Source organism: Nematolebias whitei, chromosome 23 (genome assembly GCF_014905685.2).
Source record: "Nematolebias whitei isolate Nwh7 chromosome 23, NemWhi1, whole genome shotgun sequence".
NCBI lineage: Eukaryota > Metazoa > Chordata > Actinopteri > Cyprinodontiformes > Rivulidae > Nematolebias > Nematolebias whitei.
In genome coordinates, this window is record NC_056520.1 from 14454098 (window position 1) to 14475595 (window position 21498).

A 21498-nucleotide genomic window follows, 5' to 3' on the forward strand; every position below is an offset into this window, starting at 1 on the left:
TGCATGTGTCTATGTAGGAAAGCAGGTTAAACGGCGAGCATCCTCACTGGAGAATGTCTCAGGGTGATGCTTGGCCTTGCGTTGTGTTGTGTTAGTCACTTATTTCAGTGGGGAAGGGGCTCCACTCAAGGCGTTCTTCTGTATCCGTATGGAAATGAAGAAAACCGAGATGGGCACATAACAGGATGGCCTCTCTGACTGAAATATTTTAAACGTCTCTCCCGGATATTTTCTGGGGTTTTTTTTCTTTCTTTTTACTAATGAACTCATTGGCGGTTCGGACTTACAGATAAGTCTGAAGGCCGCTAGTTGAATAGCCCTGGTTTAGGAAATAAAAAGCTATCAAGGCAAATATTTTAATATTGCAATAAATACTTTAAGGTACGTAAAATTTGTAATCTATATAATCATTGTAGATAAGATAGATAAGATAATCCCTCAGTATGCAGAAGTCAAAGGTCCTTCTGATAATTTTATTAGATTTATTCTTTTTTTCCCGTCCTTTTTCCGACTGCTCTCTTCTTCAGGGGTCTAACTCGCCAGAAGATTTGACAATAGTTTTTAGGCTGGATGCTCTTTCTGATGCAACCACCGAGCTACCACAGCACACGTGTGGAGCAGAGAGCTGCTATCTAGGGCGCCTGGAGGAGCAGATGAGGGCTTAAGGGCCTTGCTCAAGTGCCTAGATTGGGGCAAATGAGGGTGGAGGCAGGTGTGAGTGCTTCACCTTTCCCACCCACATTTTGCTGTTGGTGTCAGGAGGACTCGAATTGGCGAACCCCAGATTTATTTATATTTATTGGTGATACAAAACTTTGTTGCTATTTTTGTTATGCACAAAGTGAATTAAACCAGACAACAAAACTGCAGTAAAACACAACATTTGCTTGTTCCCATTAATTCTGTTCAATTTATTTCTATAGCACCAAGTCACAACAGAAGTCAACTCAGGGCACTGAACAGAAACATTCATATACTGTATATAAAAAATAAGTTAATAACATTAATTATCTGAGGCGACAGTGGAAAGGAAAAACTTCCTTGTGAGGAAGAATCCTTTAGCAGAACCAGGTTCAGGACAAGCGGCCATCTGCTTCGACCGGCTGGGTTTGAGAGGAACAGATACACAATAGCAGGTCAAGAATCACATGCTAAAATAGAAATGGTATCAAATGAAAACTATTCAATTTTAACACTTCATTTAAGGAAATTAGGTCAATTTGTCCTCTAGTAGTCTAAGTCTATAGCAGCATAACAAGCCAACCCTAACTATAGGATTTATCAAAAAGGAAAGTCTTAATCCCAGTCTGAAAACTGTACAATGTGTCAGCCTCATGGACAGAAACTGGAAGTTGGTTCCACAAGAGAGGAGCCTGATAACTGAAAGATCTTCCTCCCATTCTGCTTTTAAAAACTCTAGGAACCGTGAGTAAACCTGCAGTCTGAGAGCGAAGTGCTCTGTTAGGAAAATACGGAACAATAAGATCTGTAATATAAGATGGAGCTAGGTTGTTAAGGGCTTTGTATGTTAGAAGTAAGATTTTGAATTCAATTCTGGATTTGACAGGGAGCCAATGGAGAGAAGCTAAAACTGGAGAGATATGATCTCTCCCAGTAACTCCAGTTAAGACTCGGGGAGCAGCATTTTGGATCAACTGAAGACTTATTATGCTGAAAGTGCTGTTGTGTTTTCAGGAGAGGATAGCGAAGGCTCACGGCTCCCAGTGTGGCTTCTGCACCCCGGGGATGGTGATGTCCATGTACGCCCTGCTGAGGAACAATCCACAACCAACCATTGAGGACATCACCCAGTCTCTGGCTGGTTTGTTTGATTCTGCTTCTTCAGTTTTGTCGTTGTCGTCGTTAATTCGTTGAGGTGTCATCTTTGACTGTCAAAGCTTTAAACTTTTTTCATCTTGTGGAAACCCAAGAAAATTACAGCTTTATGGCAAACATCTGGTTTAAATCCTACACTGTTCACAGTTCTTTACCTGACTGAACATTGTTGGATTATTACCTGGATTATTGAGCATGAACTTTGGTGTTTTGAACCACTTTGGCACGGTTATCTCAGACAGAGGAGTTACCAGGTAGAGGGTGGGCCCCGGAGGCCATCTTAGCACCAGCAAACTGTTTTATTTTCCACTACGGAGTGTGCTGTTTGTAGGAAATCAGTTTAGTTTGGTAGCTCCTCTGAACAAAGAAGTCCTTTGGATGAAGGACGAAACGTCTCAGCAAAAAAAGAAACCGTCCAGATGACCTGTGAACTTTTGTATTTTCAGTGTTTGGTTTTGCATTTCAGGAAATCTGTGCCGTTGCACTGGATACCGACCCATTGTTGACGGCTGCAGGACCTTCTGTCAGGTTCAACTTTCAGGATTAATTAACTTTTGCTGTTTTGAACTTAATGTGCTCGCAAAGCAGAAACGTTAACTGTTTTAAGGAGTAACGGTTCTTCTTTTTGTGTATGTGGCGATAAAAGAAACCAGTGAAATTCTTTCTGTTCATCCCAGCAGGAAGCAAACTGCTGCCAAGCCAATGGTGGAACAAACTGCTGCCTCAGTGCAGAGAACAGTACCAAAGAACCTGAAGAGGTGATCTCAGCTTTCATCCTTTCCTACACTTTGTCTTTTGTTCTTCTGTTTCAGTTCTTCCTCCATTTCACAGTTGTAGTTTTCATCATGCATGATCATTATTGCCTCCTTTCACCTCTCACCCACCCTTTTCTACATTCTTCCCACTGCCATGCCTTTTTTTAATTCCATAAATTGTGTTTTCATGCAGGAAAAACCTCAGCTGTTCGACAAGGACGAGTTTCTTCCACTGGACCCCACCCAGGAGCTGATCTTCCCTCCAGAACTGATTGTAGGTCTTCGGCTGCGTCAGCACGCAGCTAAATTTCCTTCTAACAATCTTATTCATGTAGTTTTTTTATGCAACAGTTGATGGCAGAGGCGTCAAACCCACAAAGACTCACTTTTTACGGGGAGAGGATGACTTGGGTGTCTCCCATCTCGCTTGAGGAGCTGGTCCAGCTCAGGACCAGACACCCGGGGGCTCCACTGGTCATTGGCAACACCAACATAGGTCTGCTGCCATCAGCTGTACATTATATTTACGCTTAAATAATTTTGGTCTTTTGGCTTCCAAACTTCTAAAACCCAAAATCTCAAAGTCGAGGTGATGATCTTTTTGTTTTGTGTTGAAGGTCCAGACATCAAATTTAAAGGTGCTCTACATCCACTGGTAATCTCTCCCAGCAGAGTCAAGGATCTGTTTGAGGTCTGTCAGACACCAGAGGGTGGGTACATCCCCTCCACATGATTGTACTCCGTTTCTTGTTTTCATACTAGTCTTTGACAAACATTTGAGCTTTTTTAACGTGAAAGTGCTGAACATTAATGTCACAAGGAACCCTTTTTCTTTTGGTGACCTTAAACTTTCACCATCTCTTTCTGTGAGCCCAGTTTTTTTATTTTTAAGAAATAAGTGTTTAAATGGAGTCTGTCTTGTTTCCACTTTCAGGGCTGTTTGTGATATTAGTTTTATATGAAATGTTCTCAGTTTCAAAGTGATAAAAATTACATTTAAGTAGCTCAGCCCTGAGGTCCCAGTTCCATAAACTCAGTTTTGTGGCTCTTACAACCAGGGCTTAATTTGTAAACCAATCAGTGCCAGAACACGAAGGAAGTGGGTGGGTGTGGGGGTCCTCCTCCAGAAAATTTTGAATAAAGTAGATGTGATTTCCTGCATTTTGGTGTATTTTAACGAATTGTTAAACATCTATGTTTACCTACATTTGTAAACACTCCGCTTCTGTCAAGCATCCTCTCCCTTAGTTGACGGTTCCGAGCCGACTCTTCTCCACTGAATTCACTGTCCGACTCCACATGTGAAACCTCCAGGTGCCTCCTCCGTCTGTTCATGGCGGCTGCCTGTGGGCTCCTGCCCCCATACGACTGCCTAGTTAGCTCGGCACTCACCCCAACACCGCTCCTTCCTGCTCCAATCTGGATTGCCGCTGCCTTCAGGTGCTTCAATTCTCGTTTGCCCTACTAAGGACAAAGAGAAACCTTTTTTTAATTAAAGTAAATTGGACTGTCTTTTTGACATTTTGATCGCTCGCTGTTATTTTGACCAATTTGCACCGTTGTTTTGATACGTAATGCCATTAATACGCGTCAAACGTTTTTCATATTTTTAATAAATCAAAATTTTATTCATGACCCATTTAAACTGTCGAACTGATTTGCCATTTAGTTGTTGAATTATACTTTTGAATTTTTTCATAAAATTGCTCAATGACTTGGACTTTTAGGGGCGGAGACGAAGGCGGACTAGTCGTCGGGAGCGCTGGGACATTTCCCGGTGGCCTGGCCTGCTTAGTGCCCGCTGAGGGACTGAACTAAATGCTCAGTTCGGTTTGCACGTAATTATTTAAAATAAACAAACCGCTCTTGCCCGGGCTTGCTCAAGTCTCACTGAGACTCTCTCGCCCTTCCCCTTTGAGTTTGTGTCTGTCACACAGACTGAGCAAAGCAGAGACAAACAGGTTGCATGCGCCCGCCCCCCGTGGACTCGCACTCGCGAGGGTTATATGTTTGCGTGCGGTGCGCTCATCTCTGTATGCAAACGGTAAATGGACTGTACTTATATAGCGCCTTTCTATCTAATCAAGATACTCAAAGCGCTTTACACTACAATCTGTGTCTTCATCTACCCATTCATACAGCACTCTACTAGCTCTCTACAAAGCTAATTGAACAAATCATTCTAAAGAGACTAATCAGTGCTTATCACATTCATACACCGATGGGACACACATCGGAGGTGATGAGGGGTTCAGTGTCTTGCCCATGGACACTTCGCATGTGACTGCTGGTGGTCCAACTCTTGCATTAGAGGACGATTGCTCTAACCACTCAGCCACAGCTGCCCAAAATGTCCATCGTTTCTCTAGTTTGGGTAATATAGTCCGTAGAATGGAGCGAGAGAGAAAGCCAAAGAGAAAAGTTGTAGCAGAGAGAGAGGATGAGAAAGAGAAAAGCCTTGGCCACTGATGCAGCAAAATGCAATAAAGTAGTTCGTTCAAGGGAGCAGGTAAGACAGAAACACGTGGTGAAAAGTGAAATCTCTGGCCATAACCTGTCAGCACAGCTAGCTTAATGAGGTTAGTTCCACTGGGAGAGACCTAAGTGGGCCAAAACTTAATAGAACAAATGTTTTAAGTTTTTACAAAGGATATTGCAAATTTTAGAATTTGGTTAACGAATAGGATCTGAAAAAAAGTTTATTGCTGAAATGTCCAGGAATTCAGATTTTGTGTACCCTTCATCCACTAATGAATTATCTGGCTGTAACTATCGTACTCACCACTGCACCCAGTATTCACTGGTTAACTGGTCATCATTAACTTCACGCAGACTCTCTCACTGGTACATTTTCATCTTTAAATCACTTCTTGGTCTGCTGCCTTCATACGTCTCCTCCTACATGTCTCTGTGTGAGTGCAGCTACAGCGTGCGCTCTCAGGACATTATTACCTGCAGTGTTCCCTCAGTGTGGACTGAACTTGGCAAAAGGGCCTTCTCCTACTCCGCTCCTGTTTCCTGGAATATCTTGCAAAAACATCTGAAGCTCTCGACCTTGACCTCTCTAAGTGGCTTCAAACATCTAAGTTCATGGCAAGAACCAATGCAGGCATCTTCCTGTTTTTAGTTTTCTAAACCGCCTTATAACCTAGCTGTTTTTCTCGCTACTTTTCCTTTTAATCACCATTTTATTTTCACTTGTTAAAAATAGATAAATAAATTTGTACGCATCTTTTATGATTGTCTATTGTTGTTGTCCACTGTTGTCATCACTCTTTGTTAAAATGCAGGTCTCTCTTGTAAATGAGTCCCCGAGGCTCACTGGGATTAACCTGTCTGAATAAAGGTTGAATGAATGAAATCTGAATATTAAAATCCTTGTATTATATTATTTTATTTAATCTTTATTCTACCATGTCCCGTTGAGATTAAGAACATATTTGTTGTTATACGAACATAGCCAATAGATATAAATAATCAATCAGTGAAAATGAGTTGATGGGAAATTATGATATGTAATTCAGACACGTGTTCCCCTGAGCATTTAGAGGGTGGTTGCAGTTTATGCTATTTCAAAAACTAAATAAAGTTTGGGGAAAAATGTAAAAGATGATAAAGGCCAGCAGCCAACCCCCAGTTATAAACAGGAAGTACCACATGTTCATCTGTATGAAGATAACTGCAGGTAAATCCTCGATTATTTGTCATAATTACAATGTACACTTAATGGTTGAATTTAAGGTTAATGCTTAAAGCTAGTTGCGTTTTGTTTTGTGTGTTTTGTATGTAGATATATGTTGCTACTTCTGGTTGCATAAGTTTAGTCTTTGTTTATGATCAGTTAAACGGATTTGGTACAAAGTGTTTAATAGGTTATGTAATATAAAATTTACACTCATATACTGAATTTCATTGTGACGTCTAGCCCCGTGTCATTTTGCGGCATGAAAACATCCATTGCAGTAACTATTTTAAGTTATTAGTAGCTTAGAATGTTTTATTGTATTTTTTTGCCTGTCTTCTTTGCCTTAATGTTGGCTGATAAGGCAGAAAGGCCTCACTAAACACTGTGAGCTTCACTACCTCCACCGTTACAGCTGTCTTTGTTAGTTTGTCCGAGGTTAACTCACCCTCGGTTACATTTCCTCACGGGCGGAGCGATCTTACCATTCATGTAAAATATTTGGTAATGTTCTTATAGAAACAATTCCTGATTGTTGTTCATACTGTGTTAATGCTACAGTTTGTCTCTTGACCCTACAACTGGCTAGAATGCATGAATGAAGCAGAGCGTGCTCTATTCACACAAGGAGAGCTGTTGGTCAGGCTACTTCTTGTTGTGCCATTAACTCTAAAATAACTATTGAATCAAGTGTTTACTTGTGTATGTAGCACAAAATGTTAAACAACCGTTAAATTTATTTATTTATTTTCATTTACCCTTTATTTATACAGGTAGTCTCATTGAGCCACGAGAACTCATTTTCAAGAGAGACCTGTTTTGGGGAGCAGATGGGGGTTAGGGGCCTTGCTCATGGGCCCAGAGTGGGGCAAATGCAGGTGGGGGCAGGTGTGGGTGCTTCACCTACCCCACCCACATTTTTGATGTCTGTACCGGGGCTTGAACCGGCGATCTTCCGATCACAGGCCCACCTTCTCTAACCTCTGCGCCACCACTCCCCCAACTCCCCCAAAATACACCAGAATGCAGGAAATGACATCTACTTTATTCAAAATTTTCTGGGGGAGAACCCACAGAACCCCCCCCCCCCCCCCAATATGCCCCACCCTCACCATATTACAAATGCTTCTGATGCCATTGGCCACCATGTTGCTAAACAACTACACATATAGCGTCATATGGTGTTCAAAGTGTGCTTAACTTAACTCAGTCTTAGTGGTTTGTGTTAATCAAATCTCAGGTGGTGGCCTGGGATGGCTTATTGTCCCAGTCCGCCCCTGGGCATAGATTTTATTTTCAACAGTAGAAATGGAAATGCTTACTTGAAGGGGCATCTCATATGTGATATTAAGAAGCTTGTAAGTGGCTGTTGTGTTTAAAATGAGTGTTTATGTAAATATTTTCAGTTGACATATCCAGTATAAGTTTTATTCATTCAAGGCAGTCATATTTGTTCATAACTTTATTATTAGTAAGCCTGAGAGTTACCGGATCCAAGCAAACAGTTACCGGAAAGCACCCTGTCAAAATAAGAGAGTTCCTGGATCCTATTCCAGCAAGATAGGCCTCAAATCAATCACTGCCTACAACCAAACATGTTCTTAAAGAGTAAAACATTGCAAACGTAATAGTAAATGAATGAGAAGACTTGTTTTCAGTCTTTTGTACAGCTTGGAGACATTTCTGTTCTCTTCATCTTTGCATTTTATCTGCTTCTTTTATTTTCACTCAGAATTTGCAGTTTTGTTGGTTCTGCCTAATAATTGCAGGTGTTTGGGTTGGAGCGGGCTGCAGTCTGACTGAGGTTCGCTTTCTGTTGGAGAAAATGGTTCCTCAGTTCCCAGAGGAGAAAACGGAGCTGTTCAGAGCCCTGATCCAGCAGCTGGGGAACCTGGGGAGCCAGCAGATCCGTAACGTCGCAGTGAGGATGATTCACTTCTTATTTTTCCTATCACTGTTTTCTCTGTTGTATTTCAATGTAAATTAATTATTTTTAATTTTTATTTTAGTTCTGACAATAAAACTCTCCACATTCTGGCTGGATAAAATGTATTTAAAGATGGGTGGGTGTGCGTCTCAAGTTGTTTTGTATTTTTAGTCTCTTGGAGGAAACATCGTGAGCGCATACCCCAACTCTGATCTAAACCCTGTTTTGGCTGCTGGGAGCTGCAAAGTCAGCGTTGTTTCCAGTGGTTCGTCCCATCCAATTTACTGTATTTAGTTTAATTTGATGAGTTGGCATAAAATTGACTTTATTATGTTTTAAATCCTGCAGAAGAAAAACGAGAAGTTCCTCTCAATCAGGCTTTCTTTGTCGGTTTTGGCAAAACCATCTTGAAGCCAGAGGAAGTAATTGTCTCAGTTTTTATTCCCTTTTCCAGAAAGGTGTGTAACTCTTCTCTAATAAACAGTGTTTGCACTTTTAAGCATACTTTGTCTTTGAGTGAATAACAGGTCTTCAGTTTGTCCTGTGAGATTATTCATGTAGTGCCTTGTTTGTCCTGCAGGGGGAGTTTGTTCGAGCTCTAAGACAGGCACCCAGGAAAGAAGCCTCTTTTGCCACAGTGACAACCGGGATGAGGGTGTATTTCTCCAAAGATTCCAGAATGGTTCAGGATGTCAGTATTTACTTTGGCGGAATGGGTCCGACCACCGTTCATGCCACCAAAACCTGCAAAGGCATCATGGGAAGGTCAAATGGTGTTAATTTGCTATTGGTTTCATTTTATCTTCATCCCACTTTCTCTGTGCTTCTTGCTCATTTCCATGTTTCCATCAGGCCGTGGGATGAAGAGACTCTCAGTCGGGCCTATGGCGTCCTCCTAGATGAGCTGGTCCTTCCTCCTTCAGCTCCTGGAGGGAAGGTTGACTTCCGTCGGTCGCTGACTCTCAGCCTGCTCTTCAAATTCAACTTAGACGTCCTGCAGAAACTCAAAGAAATGGTAAAACATCGAGATGAGTTCAGTTCTAAAATTTTATGTTTTGGAACGCAATTTAAAAAAAATCTGTTTGTGGGTTTTTTCTGACATTTTACAACACGTCTACTCTTATCTGACATGACCAATGTGTGGAAATCTGCTCCCAGCCCCTGATCCAGCAGCGTGTAGAACCTCCTTTAACAGCAAGAACTCTCAGTAGTGTTTGTTGTATCAGTCACATGGCTGTGGAGAAATTTTGACTCACTCTTCTTTCCAACATTGCTTCATTTCATTGAGGTTTAGTTGAAACTTTTCTTTAGTTACCCATGTCCCAGGAGAAATTTGATAGTCAGCTCATATCTGAGGCCAAACGGGGGAGTCAGATTCAGATAAGCCACAATTGTTGATTTTCTTCAGGCAGACTGTTTTTTTCTTGTCAGCCTTGAGTCCTGCTGCAACTTTCCCGATCCAAAATGGCCAGATTAGTGGGTATTTCACTCCACTGATCCGTGTTATAAGCCTTCCTCAAAGTCGATCCCAACATGCTGGCGAGCCCTAGAAGCCACAGGTGGCCTGTGATTCTCACAAATCGCCTCCATCTTACGGTTTAGCTCATAAATCAGCTGATTTTGAGTACTCATAGCATGAACCAAACCTTCACATAGACAGGGAAGCTTTGTTATGGTCAAACATGCTGCCGATGTCTTTTTCAAAAGTTGATAAAGCAGAGCCCCACTAATGCCAAACCCTGCTATCATAAATCCAAATAGATGAACATCTTCAGCGTCCTCCTGAGACAGAACTGAGAGACACATCAGCTGACAAACTCTCCACAGATCTCTGTACCCAGCAGCATGAGTCTCAGCCAGACAAGAGGGTTCTCCAGGACTATAAACTATAAAAAAGAACTAGTATACCAGGATCTAGAAGATATAGTGTGTGGTTGCCCCATCTGAGGTTGTCATTCAGGTGCACACCCAAGTACCTGTAACTGGAGACCACTTCCACCACAGATCCTCCTATGTACAGAGGGGGGTAGGTGTGTTTGTGGCTTCTGAAATCCACAATCATCTCGTTCGTCTTCACATTGATGTGAAGGATGTCCTTCCTGCACCAGCTCGCCAGGTGTTCCACTTCCTGCCTGTAGCTGGACTCATCATTGTTTGTGATGCATCCAACCACTGCTGTATCGTCTGCAAACTTCACAAAATGACAGCCTGGATGGGTAGGTGCGCAGTCATGTGAGCAGAGTGAACAGGAGGGGTCTCAATACACAGCCCTGAGGGGTTGAAATGAGGTTGACATTCTGGACTTTGACTGGACCATTTCTTCTTTTTTTTCCTTAGTCATTATCTTGTAGATTTGCTGCTGTGTTTGGGAACATTGTTCTGTTGCATCATGACCCATTGTGATCCAAACTTTAGCTGTCCTCACATTTGACTCTAGAACCATTTGATCTGCAGAGGAGTTTGCTGAGACATCTTAAATGTTTTCCACTTGTGAATAATATTGTCTCCATAGAATATTGAACTCAAAATAGTTTGGAAACAACAATGGGCAGCAACAGTTGCTTTAAACTAATTTCTGATGTCTTATACGAGTATTTAATTATCATCTGACTATATTTATTCATTCAACCTTTATTTATACATGTAGTATGACATATACTGAGATATATTCATACATTAAACGGGTTCTTCATTTTTCTGGACTGTGTAACATGTGTGCATTGAATTTAACAGAAATGTAACGAGAGACGTTATTTATCTTTGACCCATCAAAATGAATGCGGTCATTTATTTACAGAATCAAAGATTAACATCAAACATTTACATTAATTTGGCAAAATATGAAAACAACAACAGCATAATTAATCAGTTTTACAGGAAGTGAGAACAATACGGCGATTGTTTTCACTTTTCAGCAGAACAGCAGACATCAATTCACACGGCGGTGATTGATTTTCTAGCAGAAGGAGTGTTTAAGATGGAAAATTGAGATTTATCTTACAGAGAGATGTGTGAGGGAATTTATCTGTTTTAACCAGAACAGCACGCTCTTTGGAAATCAGCTTGTCCCAAACAGTACACTTTTGGGTGAAGGTCGACTTTACCTTTCTGAAGATAGATCAGGTCGGTGTGAAGTCCTACTTCCAGCCACTTTCAGCGTCTCCGTTGAGAACAGCTAAAATACCTCGAGAGTCGTGCGAGGTTATCCAAACAGAAGTTATAATTCCCAAAATCGTCTCTGGTTCAGCTTGTTTGGTTTAGCAGCATCCATGAATGCCTGCGTTTTGCATTCATGAACTCCCAAACGCTCTGCATTCTGGATTCCAAGAACTCTGAACTCTTCTGGAACTCTCTGTGAACTCTCTGTGAACTCTCTGTGAACTCTCTCGGAACTCTCTCGTTGAACTGGGAAGTTGCCACATTTAAACGGGCTATACTTCCGGTTCATTTGAGAGCTTTCTGATTCGTGGATGGACCAGAACAGAGGTGTGGTTTGTGATGTAAGGTGTTATGGAAAGTCAAGGATTGTTTAAGAACAGACAGAAAGATTGTTGGAGAAAACCAGTCTTAGTGGCGTCTCTACTCAGTATCTTGCTGTAAAAGTTAAACATGACATTTCTTTTCAGTAAACTTCTTAGTTGACCGAAACCTGAACTCTAACACACTTACAAACTTGCTCACTTTCAAAGCAGACGATCAAGAAATTGAATCAGTACTCTGTAATGTACTCTAACTTGATTTCACTTTGAATTGAGGAATAAAAATCATTACTACTGTTTAAGTAGATAAAAATGAGTAGTTCACCTCAACATGTAAACATTGTTTGAACTAACACAATTTGATTATCAAACATTTGTAAAATAGTAATGATCATAGAGAATTGTCTTTTCCACTTGATTAATTCAAGAAAGGAAGTCTCAGGATGGGTCAAACTGTATTTCTGGATTCAAATCAATGAAATGACAGTTTCTGTCCATCTGGTCAGTTTTGACATCAGGCTTAGTCCACTACATACAGGTTAGTCTCATTGAGTCACGGGGACTCATTTACAAGATTTATACACAGTCTAGTGAATTTTTATCAATTATTTTCTTTATTTTGACTTTTCATAATAATTATATTGTCAGATGTAAAACCTTATTTTTTACTTTCACTTCTTTCAGGTTTTTCTCTGTGGGATAAATCTAAGACCGTGTTGTTTTTCAGAGTGTGATCACAGATGAGCTTCCTGAAAAGTTGCTGCCTTTACCCAGAGATATCCATCCCAGTCTGCAGGAGTTCCAGGTCCAAACATTTCCCTCTTTGAGCATGCATCAGGATATTTCCCTCTTTGATTTGCAACAAACATTAAGAGGAACACGCTTGCATTGCCTTCATCAACCTTCCTGCTCTTCCTCAGCATGTGCCAAAGAACCAAAGTGATCAGGATCCAGTAGGTCGTCCCATGATGCATCGCTCTGCAATCAGCCATGCCACGGGCGAGGCCGTGTACTGCGACGACATCCCCAGGGTGGACGGCGAGCTCTTCCTCGTGCTCGTCACCAGCTCTCGAGCACACGCTAAGATCACGTAAGGAGAAAGTCCTGCTCTGTGAAGCTTCCTGTTATGCTACGGTTGAACGTTTGACCTTTTTGTCCTACAGTGGGCTGGACGTGAGTGAAGCCCTGCAGCTTCCTGGAGTTGTTGATGTCATCACAGCCAAAGATATTCCTGGGAAAAAAGCCCGCGCTATGTTTGGTTATGAGGAGGAGCTGCTCGCTATGAACGAGGTACTCACATAAATAATAAAAACATTAAAGAATAACTCAAAATAACTAAAAATTGTAAAGCTGGTGTCTGAAAACTTTGCTCAATTAAAGTCCCAGTAATCCTTGAAGGAATACAAAGTTAGTGTCAAACCTTATAAATGGCATTATGTAAAATCTCATGCAATTCAGTGAGATTCTGCGAGATGAGCTAATGCTCAGAGTATGTGTTGGGAATGACTATCAGCTACTACCACACCAAGTTTTAGCTTTATTTCTGTAAAACTGACAAATTTAGAGCCACAAGCTCCAACTTGGTTAACATGATTAAAATCTTTTGGTGGTTCATGAGATATTTTGGTACACAATTTGTCTGACTGTGGATTGGTGGAGTCCAAATTCTTTACAGATGGTTTTGTAACCTTTTCCAGCCTGAGGTCCTCAGAAATCTCCTTTGTTCCTTCCATGATACACTTCCATAAACATGTTGTGAAGTGCAGACTTCCATAGATCTCTGTTCTTCAGTGGTTAATTTGAGCCGGATCCTGCCGGAACAAGATCCGGGAACTCTCTCATTTTAACTCGTTGTGTTCCGGCAACTGTTTGCTCGGATCCGGCAATGCAAATCTCTGCCCCTAAAAGTCCAAAGTCATCGTGCATTTTTATTTTGATTATTTATGAAAAATACAACGAGAGGAGACGTCCTTAGCTTGGCGGACCCAGTCTGTGGAGTGGATGTTCCAGCCGCAGTACGCGCGGCGCACCAGCTCGATCACACGCTCCTTCCAAGGAGCAGGAGAAGAGTCTCTGGAGGAGGCATGGGGTGGGTTGAGGACAGAGAGACAGATGGTCACATTTATGCACGGAGACCTGTTTTTAATCAATTTAATCAAATGTTTAAAGATGTTTAACAACCTGTTAAAAGACACCAAAATGCAGGAAATGGCATTTCTTTGATTCCAAATTTTCTGGGGGAGGACCCCGTCCTACCCTCGCCGGACCGTCTGCTATTTTTGTTCCAGCACCAGTCGGTTTACACATTAAGCCCTGCTGTTCTTTAAATAAAACAGGGTTCAAATATGTAATATTAGATCATTTTCCTCAATAAATAAATGACCAAGTATAATATTGTAGTGAACTAAGCCTCAGTCTCATTTGTTTAACTGGGTTCTCTTTATCAGGACTTGTGTGAGAATCTGATGATGCTTTAGGTCATATTTATGCAGAAATATAGAAAATCCTAAAGGTTCACAAACTTTTAAGCATCACTGTATAGTACAGGAAATGAGTTGATTATCTCTGAAACAAGCTCAGATCTCGTGCTTCTCGTCTTCAGGTGTCGTGTGTTGGTCAGATGGTTTGTGCCGTGGTCGCTGACACAAAGTTGCACGCCAAACGAGGAGCAGCGGCCATAAAGATCAGCTACGAAGACCTGCCGGATCCTGTTTTCACCATTGAGGTTATTTTGTTTTTGCAACATTTCCTCTATCTGGTCTGTCTGTACATAGATAACCACAGCTGATCTCGCTCTTCATCCTTTCTTTTTATAAGGACGCTGTAGAGAAGTCGTCTTTCTTTGAGCCTTTGCGAATGATCGAGAGAGGAAACGTGACTGAAGCTTTGAAAACCGTTGATGGGGTTTATGAAGGTAAAGGTTTTTCACCGAGCCACCAAGAAACATCTTTGCTCTACAACTGCTTAACTTTTAATCCAATTCAATATGGCTGCCACAGCTAAGGAACCTTAGCAAACTCAGCCAGTTGTACAAATATTGAGCTACAGCTTGGCGTAGTAGTTGGAGAGGGTCATTCATAACACATACTCCAAGGGTTGCATGAGATTGTGTGATAACGTGACCTCACACATTAAGTTGTTTGTAACGTTCGACCAGAACGACAATAACACGATCAGGATAAGATGGTCTTAGTCTAAAACTCCAGCCTGAAAAGCATCAGATGATCATTTAATGGTTCTTGAATTGTTTCATGTCTGCTTCAGGAGAGATTAGGATCGGAGGCCAGGAGCATTTCTACATGGAGACTCAGAGCATGCTGGCTGTTCCTGTCGGAGAGGAGATGGAACTCAACGTCTACGTCTCCACTCAATGGCCGACCTTAATGCAGGTACACAGAGACCTTACGTTGTGCTAAAACTGAACTCGGAGCATAAACCAGATCAGAAGATGGCTTTATTTGTCCTTGCAGGTTGCGATCGCAGAGACGTTGGACATCCAGTACAACAGAGTCACTTGTCACGTCAAACGGCTGGGTGGTGCTTTTGGAGGCAAAGTCATTAAAACCTCCATCCTGGCCTCCATCACATCTGTGGCTGCCTGGAAGTAAGCCATGTTCATTCTATGAAAGTAATAAACAGTTTTCATTCAACATTTATTTATACAACAGGTTAATCCCATTGAACCTCGGGGATACATTTACAAGAGAGACCTGCATTTTTAACAGAGTGATGACAACAAAGACGATCATAAAAGATGCATACAGATTTTAAAAAATAAGTTAAAATAAAATGGCAACCAAAAGGACAATCAAAAGGAAATGTAGCGAAAAAACAGATAAGTCAGTATAGAAAACTAAAACAGGAACATGTCTGCATTGGTTCTTGCCAGGAACTTAACAGATGTTTAAAGCCACTTTGAGAGGTCATGGTTGAGAGCTTCAGATCTTTTTGTAAGATATTCCAGGAAACAGGAGCGGAGTAGAAGAAGGAGCTTTTGCCTAGTTCAGTCCTCACTGAGGGAACACTGCAGGTAATAATATCCTGAGAGCGCACGCTGTAGCTGCACTCACGCAGAGACATGTAGGAGGAGATGTATGAAGGCAGCAGACCAAGAAGTGATTTAAAGATGAAAATGTACCAGTGAGAGAGTCTACGTGAAGTTAATGATGTCCAGTTAACTAGAGAATACAGGGTGCAGTGGTGGGTACAGTAATCACAGCCAGTTATGAATCTTAGTGCACCATGATAGACAGCATCCAACATCTGCAGAATGCTTGTAGGGGCATTCATGTAAATAATGTCACCATATTCAGTGGAGGGAAGGAAAGTCACAGTTACAAGGCGTTTCCTAGCATTCAGAGTTAGACATGATCTATTTCTGAAAAAGAAACAGTTTAACTTTCAGTTTCCTTGCTAGGTTTTCCACGTGGTGCGTAAAAGAGAGATGTGAATCTACCAAGATACCCAAATATTTGTAGGAATCGACAAACTCATTAGGAACACAATTTGAGGATAAAATCAGAGGAAACACTACTGGGACCGACTTCCTGTTTGAAAAAAAGCATCCTTTTGGTTTTATCGGCGTTTAGGACAAGTTTGAGACGGAACAAATCTGAATGGATGATGGCAAAAACAGATTGCAAAAGCTGGAAAACCTTAGCAACTGTTTTGGCTCGACAATAAACAACTGTGTTATCAGCATAGAAATGTAAGAATGCATCAGGGATGCTCTGACCTACATTACCTATGTAGATTGTAAAGACTGTGGGTCCTAAGACTGAGCCTTGTGGTACACCATTGTTGACTGTTAAATAGCTGGAGGAAAAACCATTATGTTGAACACATTGCCTCTGATCTGAAAGATAGAGAATCAACCAGTGGTGTGAGTATAGGTTCCAAATGAAGGCTTGAAGGTGAAGCTAACTTACGCAAAAAATAAAAATAAAACATACAGATTCAAAGGTCCTTGTGGCATGGAGGGAAGGGGGAAACGACTGATTCAGTGATGACAAACTGGTTTAGGAGGAAAAAAACAAACGCATATTAAATGTTGACTACAGTCCTTCCAAATTACCCAAACAGATTTGTTTCTATGACATGAACTTGTAAAAAAAAAAAAAAAATTCTGCATAATAAAGTTGATCTAATTTTAAGGACCAATCGTGCTGTGCGCTGTGTCCTGGAGCGAGGTGAGGACATGTTGATCACAGGGGGCCGTCATCCTGTCCTCGGAAAATACAAGGTACAACAGATTTGTTTAATTTATCAAGGTATATTTGATTTTGTCTGTTAAAAGTCAATTAATCTAAATCCGTTCAGTTTTTGTTTATCAAGACTTTTCCCATAAATTTATTCAAAGATTAAAGGAGCAGTTTGCGGAAACTATTGCCATCTAGTGGTCAAATTGGTGATTGCAGGTATTTCCTTTTATGTGCTGAACACAGTAAAGGTCAAACTAAAAGTATGCAGGTTTAAAATCACCAACATCTACCCCCTGTTTGACAACAAACAAATTATGATTATGTATTTATCAGTAAGTTCCATGTTAAAAGTCAGTTTTTGTGTTATTGTGGAAATTAATCTCATTAGACTCTTAAATAAGGAGATGAGAGAACAATCTTTGTCTTTAAGTTTATTTATCTTTGCAAAGGAATTCAGTCAAAATACTGACATGAGCCAGCCCCTGAGTGAGCTGAGGAAGTCGCAGACTGCTCCGTATTTATAAACCCTCATTACACTTCTCATGTGTACCTCATGGAAAATACAGGAGAGCTCGGAGCTCTTTGAGATGCCTGACCTGGAAGTTGCTGATGTCTGAGCTGAAACCGTTCAGCAGAAGTTTCTTATACACAGAAAGACAAATGTTTTTTTTTTCTTCAGCAGTGTATAAATGTGTGTAATATGTTTCAAGCTGCGGTAAAGTAGTTTATACGTGAGAGACTGGATATTCGTTTGAACATCCAGCTGATGAAGATCAAAACTGGTTGTTTTACTGATCGATCCCGTTTGTTTCAGGTGGGTTTCATGAACGACGGACGAATCGTGGCTGCAGATTTCCAGTACTACGTCAACGCTGGCTGCGCTGTGGATGAATCTGTTCTGGTAGGTCAAAGAGGGAGTGATCCGGAAGAAAATTACAGCAAAATCACATAAATGTTCAACCAAAATTCTCAAAGTAAAAATTGGACATAGTGTAAAAATGTAAACAAAAGCATATTGTAATGATTTGCTCATAAACCTACATTTTATTCACACAATAAACATTACATAAAAATAAAAAAAGATGTTTTGAATTTGATGGCAGCAACACATCTGTAAAAATTTGGGAAGGGGCAACGAAAGGTTGTAAAATTAATTAGTATGAATAAGAAAAAGTTGGAAAAGCATTTTGCAGATAATGTCAGTAAGTGGACTTGGGTGGTGCAGAGGTTAGAGAAGGTGGGTTTGTGATCGGAAGGTCGCTGGTTCGACTCCACGTACCAACATCAAAATGTGTGTGGGAAAGGTCAAACCCCCACACCTGCCTCCACCCTCATTTGCCCCACTCTGGGCCCCTGAGCAAGGCCTTTAACCCCCACCATCTGCTCACCCGGGCGCCCTAGATGGCAGCTCTCTTCTCCACACAGAAGGCTATAGTAGCTCGGTGGTTTGTGGTTGTGTCATGAAAGGCATCTGGTGTAAAAACAATTGCCAAATCTTCGTGCGCGTTAGTTCGTTGTGGCGACTCCTGAAGAAGGGAGCAACCGACAAGGGAAAAACAAAAGGCCAGTAAGAGGACTGGGTATAAAAGGAGCATTTTAGAGAAGTAGATTTTTTTAGAAGTAAAGATGGGCAGATGCTCACAAGTCTGTGAAAAACTGTCTAAAAGTAAATGGACTGTACTTATATAACGCCTTTCTATCTGATCAAGGTGCTCAAAATGCTTTACAACACAATCTGTGTCCTCATTTACCCATTCATACAGCACTCTACTAGATCTTTACAAAGCTAATTGAACAAATCATTCTAAAGAGACTAATCAGAGCTTTATCACATTCATACACCGATGGGACACACATCGGAGGCTATGAGGGGTTCATTGTCTTGCCCAGGGACAATTTGGCATGTGACTGCTGGTGGATTCGAACCCCCAACTCTTGCATTGGAGGACGACTGCTTTAACCACTCAGCCACAGCCGCACTAGTAGTAGTGGAACAATTTCAGAATAATGTGCATCAGCAGAAATTTTTCATTCATTCTTTATTTATACACAAGGCTTAATTTGTAAACTGACTGATGCCGGAACAGCAGGCAAGCCGGGGTGGGGGGTGCGTGGGTCCTCTCACAGAAAATGTCGACTAACAGAGATGCCATTTCCTGCATTTTGCTGTATTTTAACAGGTTGTTATACATCACCATTGACCTGCATTTGTAAACACTTAACAAAATTACTATTTTGGAGAAGAACAGCAGGTTGTGTGTGAATAGAGCAGATCCGATTCTGTCAAGTGTCCTAAACCCCCCTCCTCCCTCCCCTCACTTCATGGTTCTGAGCTGAACTCTTCTCCACTGAATTCAGTCCTGGTTGTTTCTCCTGCTCCAATCTCGTGGCACCGTTTGAATCACCCGAAGGCTTCGATTCTCGGTTGTTGGAGCATCCATTCATCCATCCATCCATCCATTTTGACAAATTAGTGCCGTTTTGAAACATGACGTGTAATGTGAATAACCCATCAAACATTTCTCTTTTTGTATTTTTAATTAATTTTTTACAGTAAGCTTTTTTTATTTATTATGTCTGAAATGTAGAAGGAGTTCAGACACCTGCTGCTGTTGTGCTTGCGCTGGGTAGAGTTGTTTGGAGACGTTGTGCATAATGTCCACTGTGCATTTATTTATTCTGTTGAATAAATGATTGTTTCTGTTTCGGAGGGTCTGAGGAGGGGAGAGGGGGTGTTTTTCAGTGCACAGCCCTTCTGAGTAGGGACAATATTTGGAGAGTAGGAGGAGAGAAGGACTCCGCGCAGAACCTCCGTGTGTAAATGTGACCATCTGGAGCGTGTGAGCGAGCTGGTTCGCCGCACGTGCTGCGGCTGGAACATCCACTCTACATACTGTGTCCGCCGGGCTAAAGGCAACAGCTCCTCTCGTTGTATTTGTAATAAACAATCAAAATAAAAATGAGCGATGACTTTGTACCTTTAGGGGCGGAGTTGCCGGATCTGAACAAAGAATTGCCAGAACAGAACAAGTCAAAATGAGAGCGTTCCTGGATCTTGTTCCGGCAGAATCTGGCTCAAATTAACCACTGTTTATACAGGTTAAAGAGGGTGGGTCCTAAGACTGAGCCTTGTGGTACACCATTATTAACTGTTAAATAACCGTTATATAGATGTGTGAAGACTTTGAATATTCCATCATCTGCAGTTCATGATCATCAAAAGATTTCATGAATCTGGAGAAATCCTTGTGTTCAAAGGATAAGGTTGAAAGTCTACAATGGATGGCTGTCACCTTTGGGCTCTCAGGGGCCACTGCAATAAAGACGGGTCTCATTCTGTTTTGAACCTCACTGCATAGACTCAAAAGCACTTCCAGCAAATCATTGTCTGTAAACACAGTTTACTGTATCATCCAAAAATGCTGCGTAAACCTTTATCATGCAAAGAAGTCATGTGTGACGGATCCAAATTTAAAATCTGGTTTGGAAATCACAAATGCAATGTCTTACTTTCTAAAGTGTAAAGAGACCATTCAGCCTGTTAACAGGCACTATGTTCAAAAGCCTGCCTCTCTGATGGTATGCGGTGCATTAGTGCCTCTGGTATACAGTAGTCCCTCGTTTATCACTCAGCTTAATACTGGTATTTAAACATATTTACCATACGCAGATTTTTTTCAACTTACTTTTATTTAAATATGTACCAGTCTTGATTGACTGACTGCTTTAAAAATAAATCTGACTTGACCTCCTCTGCTGAGCTCACATGAGTGGGAGGAAGTGGGAAGAGCCCCTCCTGTTGTTACGTTTAATGTGTTCTGATGTGAGCTTAAAATGAGATCCCAGTATTTAAACACATATCTACCGTACACAGATGTCACACAGAAATAATAAAAAAAACCTTTTATTAAAATATGTAGACTTGACTGCTTAGACGACTTCTGCTCAGCAGAGCCCATGTCGTGATACAGGGGAGGGGTCACACAGCCTTCAACATAACCAAAAAAAAAAAAGTACAGGTAGTCGACCAAAAGTCGCTCTTTGCTATGTTCTTCATCCTGAGAACTAAAGTCATCTTCGAATCTCAGAAAAACATGATCACACACCGCCTCCATGTAGCCCTTGTCACTTTCCTTCATGCTGTTCGCATCATCCCCCAGAAGAGTGGGGAATGATGACAGAGTGGGTGGAGTTATGGGTAGGAAATCTGACACCCTGAGCGAGAGGCTCCAGATCTGATCTGATCACCTGAGGACATTCACTTTATGTTTACATGGACATAAGTAACCGGGTCAAACGGTCGTTCGGAATAAAAACGCGTCATGTTAACACCCCGTTCGAGTTATTTTTTGTTTATTCAGCGTGATCCGAAATAATTTGTGATCAGAACGAAACGGGTGGTTTACACCGATTCATAACCCAAACGGTGCACATGTAAACGCTTGATCCATTCGGTTTTTTCTGATCGTGAAAAACTGACTTGACTGCGCATGTGCGACTGTCATTTCTGCCTGGCTAATGCTAATAATATTAGCATGTCGAGGAAGTAAAAGTGGTTGGTGAGCAACACAACATTTCTACTAGAAACTTTGAAAGAGCTCAAAATGATCTGTATTAC

The 21498-nt window shown here is 41.3% G+C and overlaps 1 protein-coding gene across 1 annotated transcript in view; it reads left to right on the top strand.

Annotated features, from left to right (window-relative positions):
• LOC119428820 (aldehyde oxidase 1) overlaps positions 1-21498 on the top strand; it is a 44211-nt gene that overhangs the window by 11987 nt on the left and 10726 nt on the right. Inside the window, exons 5-24 of the mRNA XM_037696508.1 lie at positions 1696-1822; positions 2303-2364; positions 2517-2594; positions 2785-2865; positions 2943-3087; positions 3209-3301; positions 8043-8194; positions 8372-8465; positions 8549-8658; positions 8781-8965; positions 9053-9215; positions 12407-12484; positions 12600-12769; positions 12843-12969; positions 14282-14404; positions 14497-14593; positions 14944-15068; positions 15150-15283; positions 16834-16921; positions 17695-17781. Of these exons, the coding sequence (XP_037552436.1) occupies positions 1696-1822; positions 2303-2364; positions 2517-2594; positions 2785-2865; positions 2943-3087; positions 3209-3301; positions 8043-8194; positions 8372-8465; positions 8549-8658; positions 8781-8965; positions 9053-9215; positions 12407-12484; positions 12600-12769; positions 12843-12969; positions 14282-14404; positions 14497-14593; positions 14944-15068; positions 15150-15283; positions 16834-16921; positions 17695-17781 (2319 nt within the window). The remainder of the gene's footprint in view (positions 1-1695; positions 1823-2302; positions 2365-2516; positions 2595-2784; positions 2866-2942; positions 3088-3208; positions 3302-8042; positions 8195-8371; positions 8466-8548; positions 8659-8780; positions 8966-9052; positions 9216-12406; positions 12485-12599; positions 12770-12842; positions 12970-14281; positions 14405-14496; positions 14594-14943; positions 15069-15149; positions 15284-16833; positions 16922-17694; positions 17782-21498) is intronic.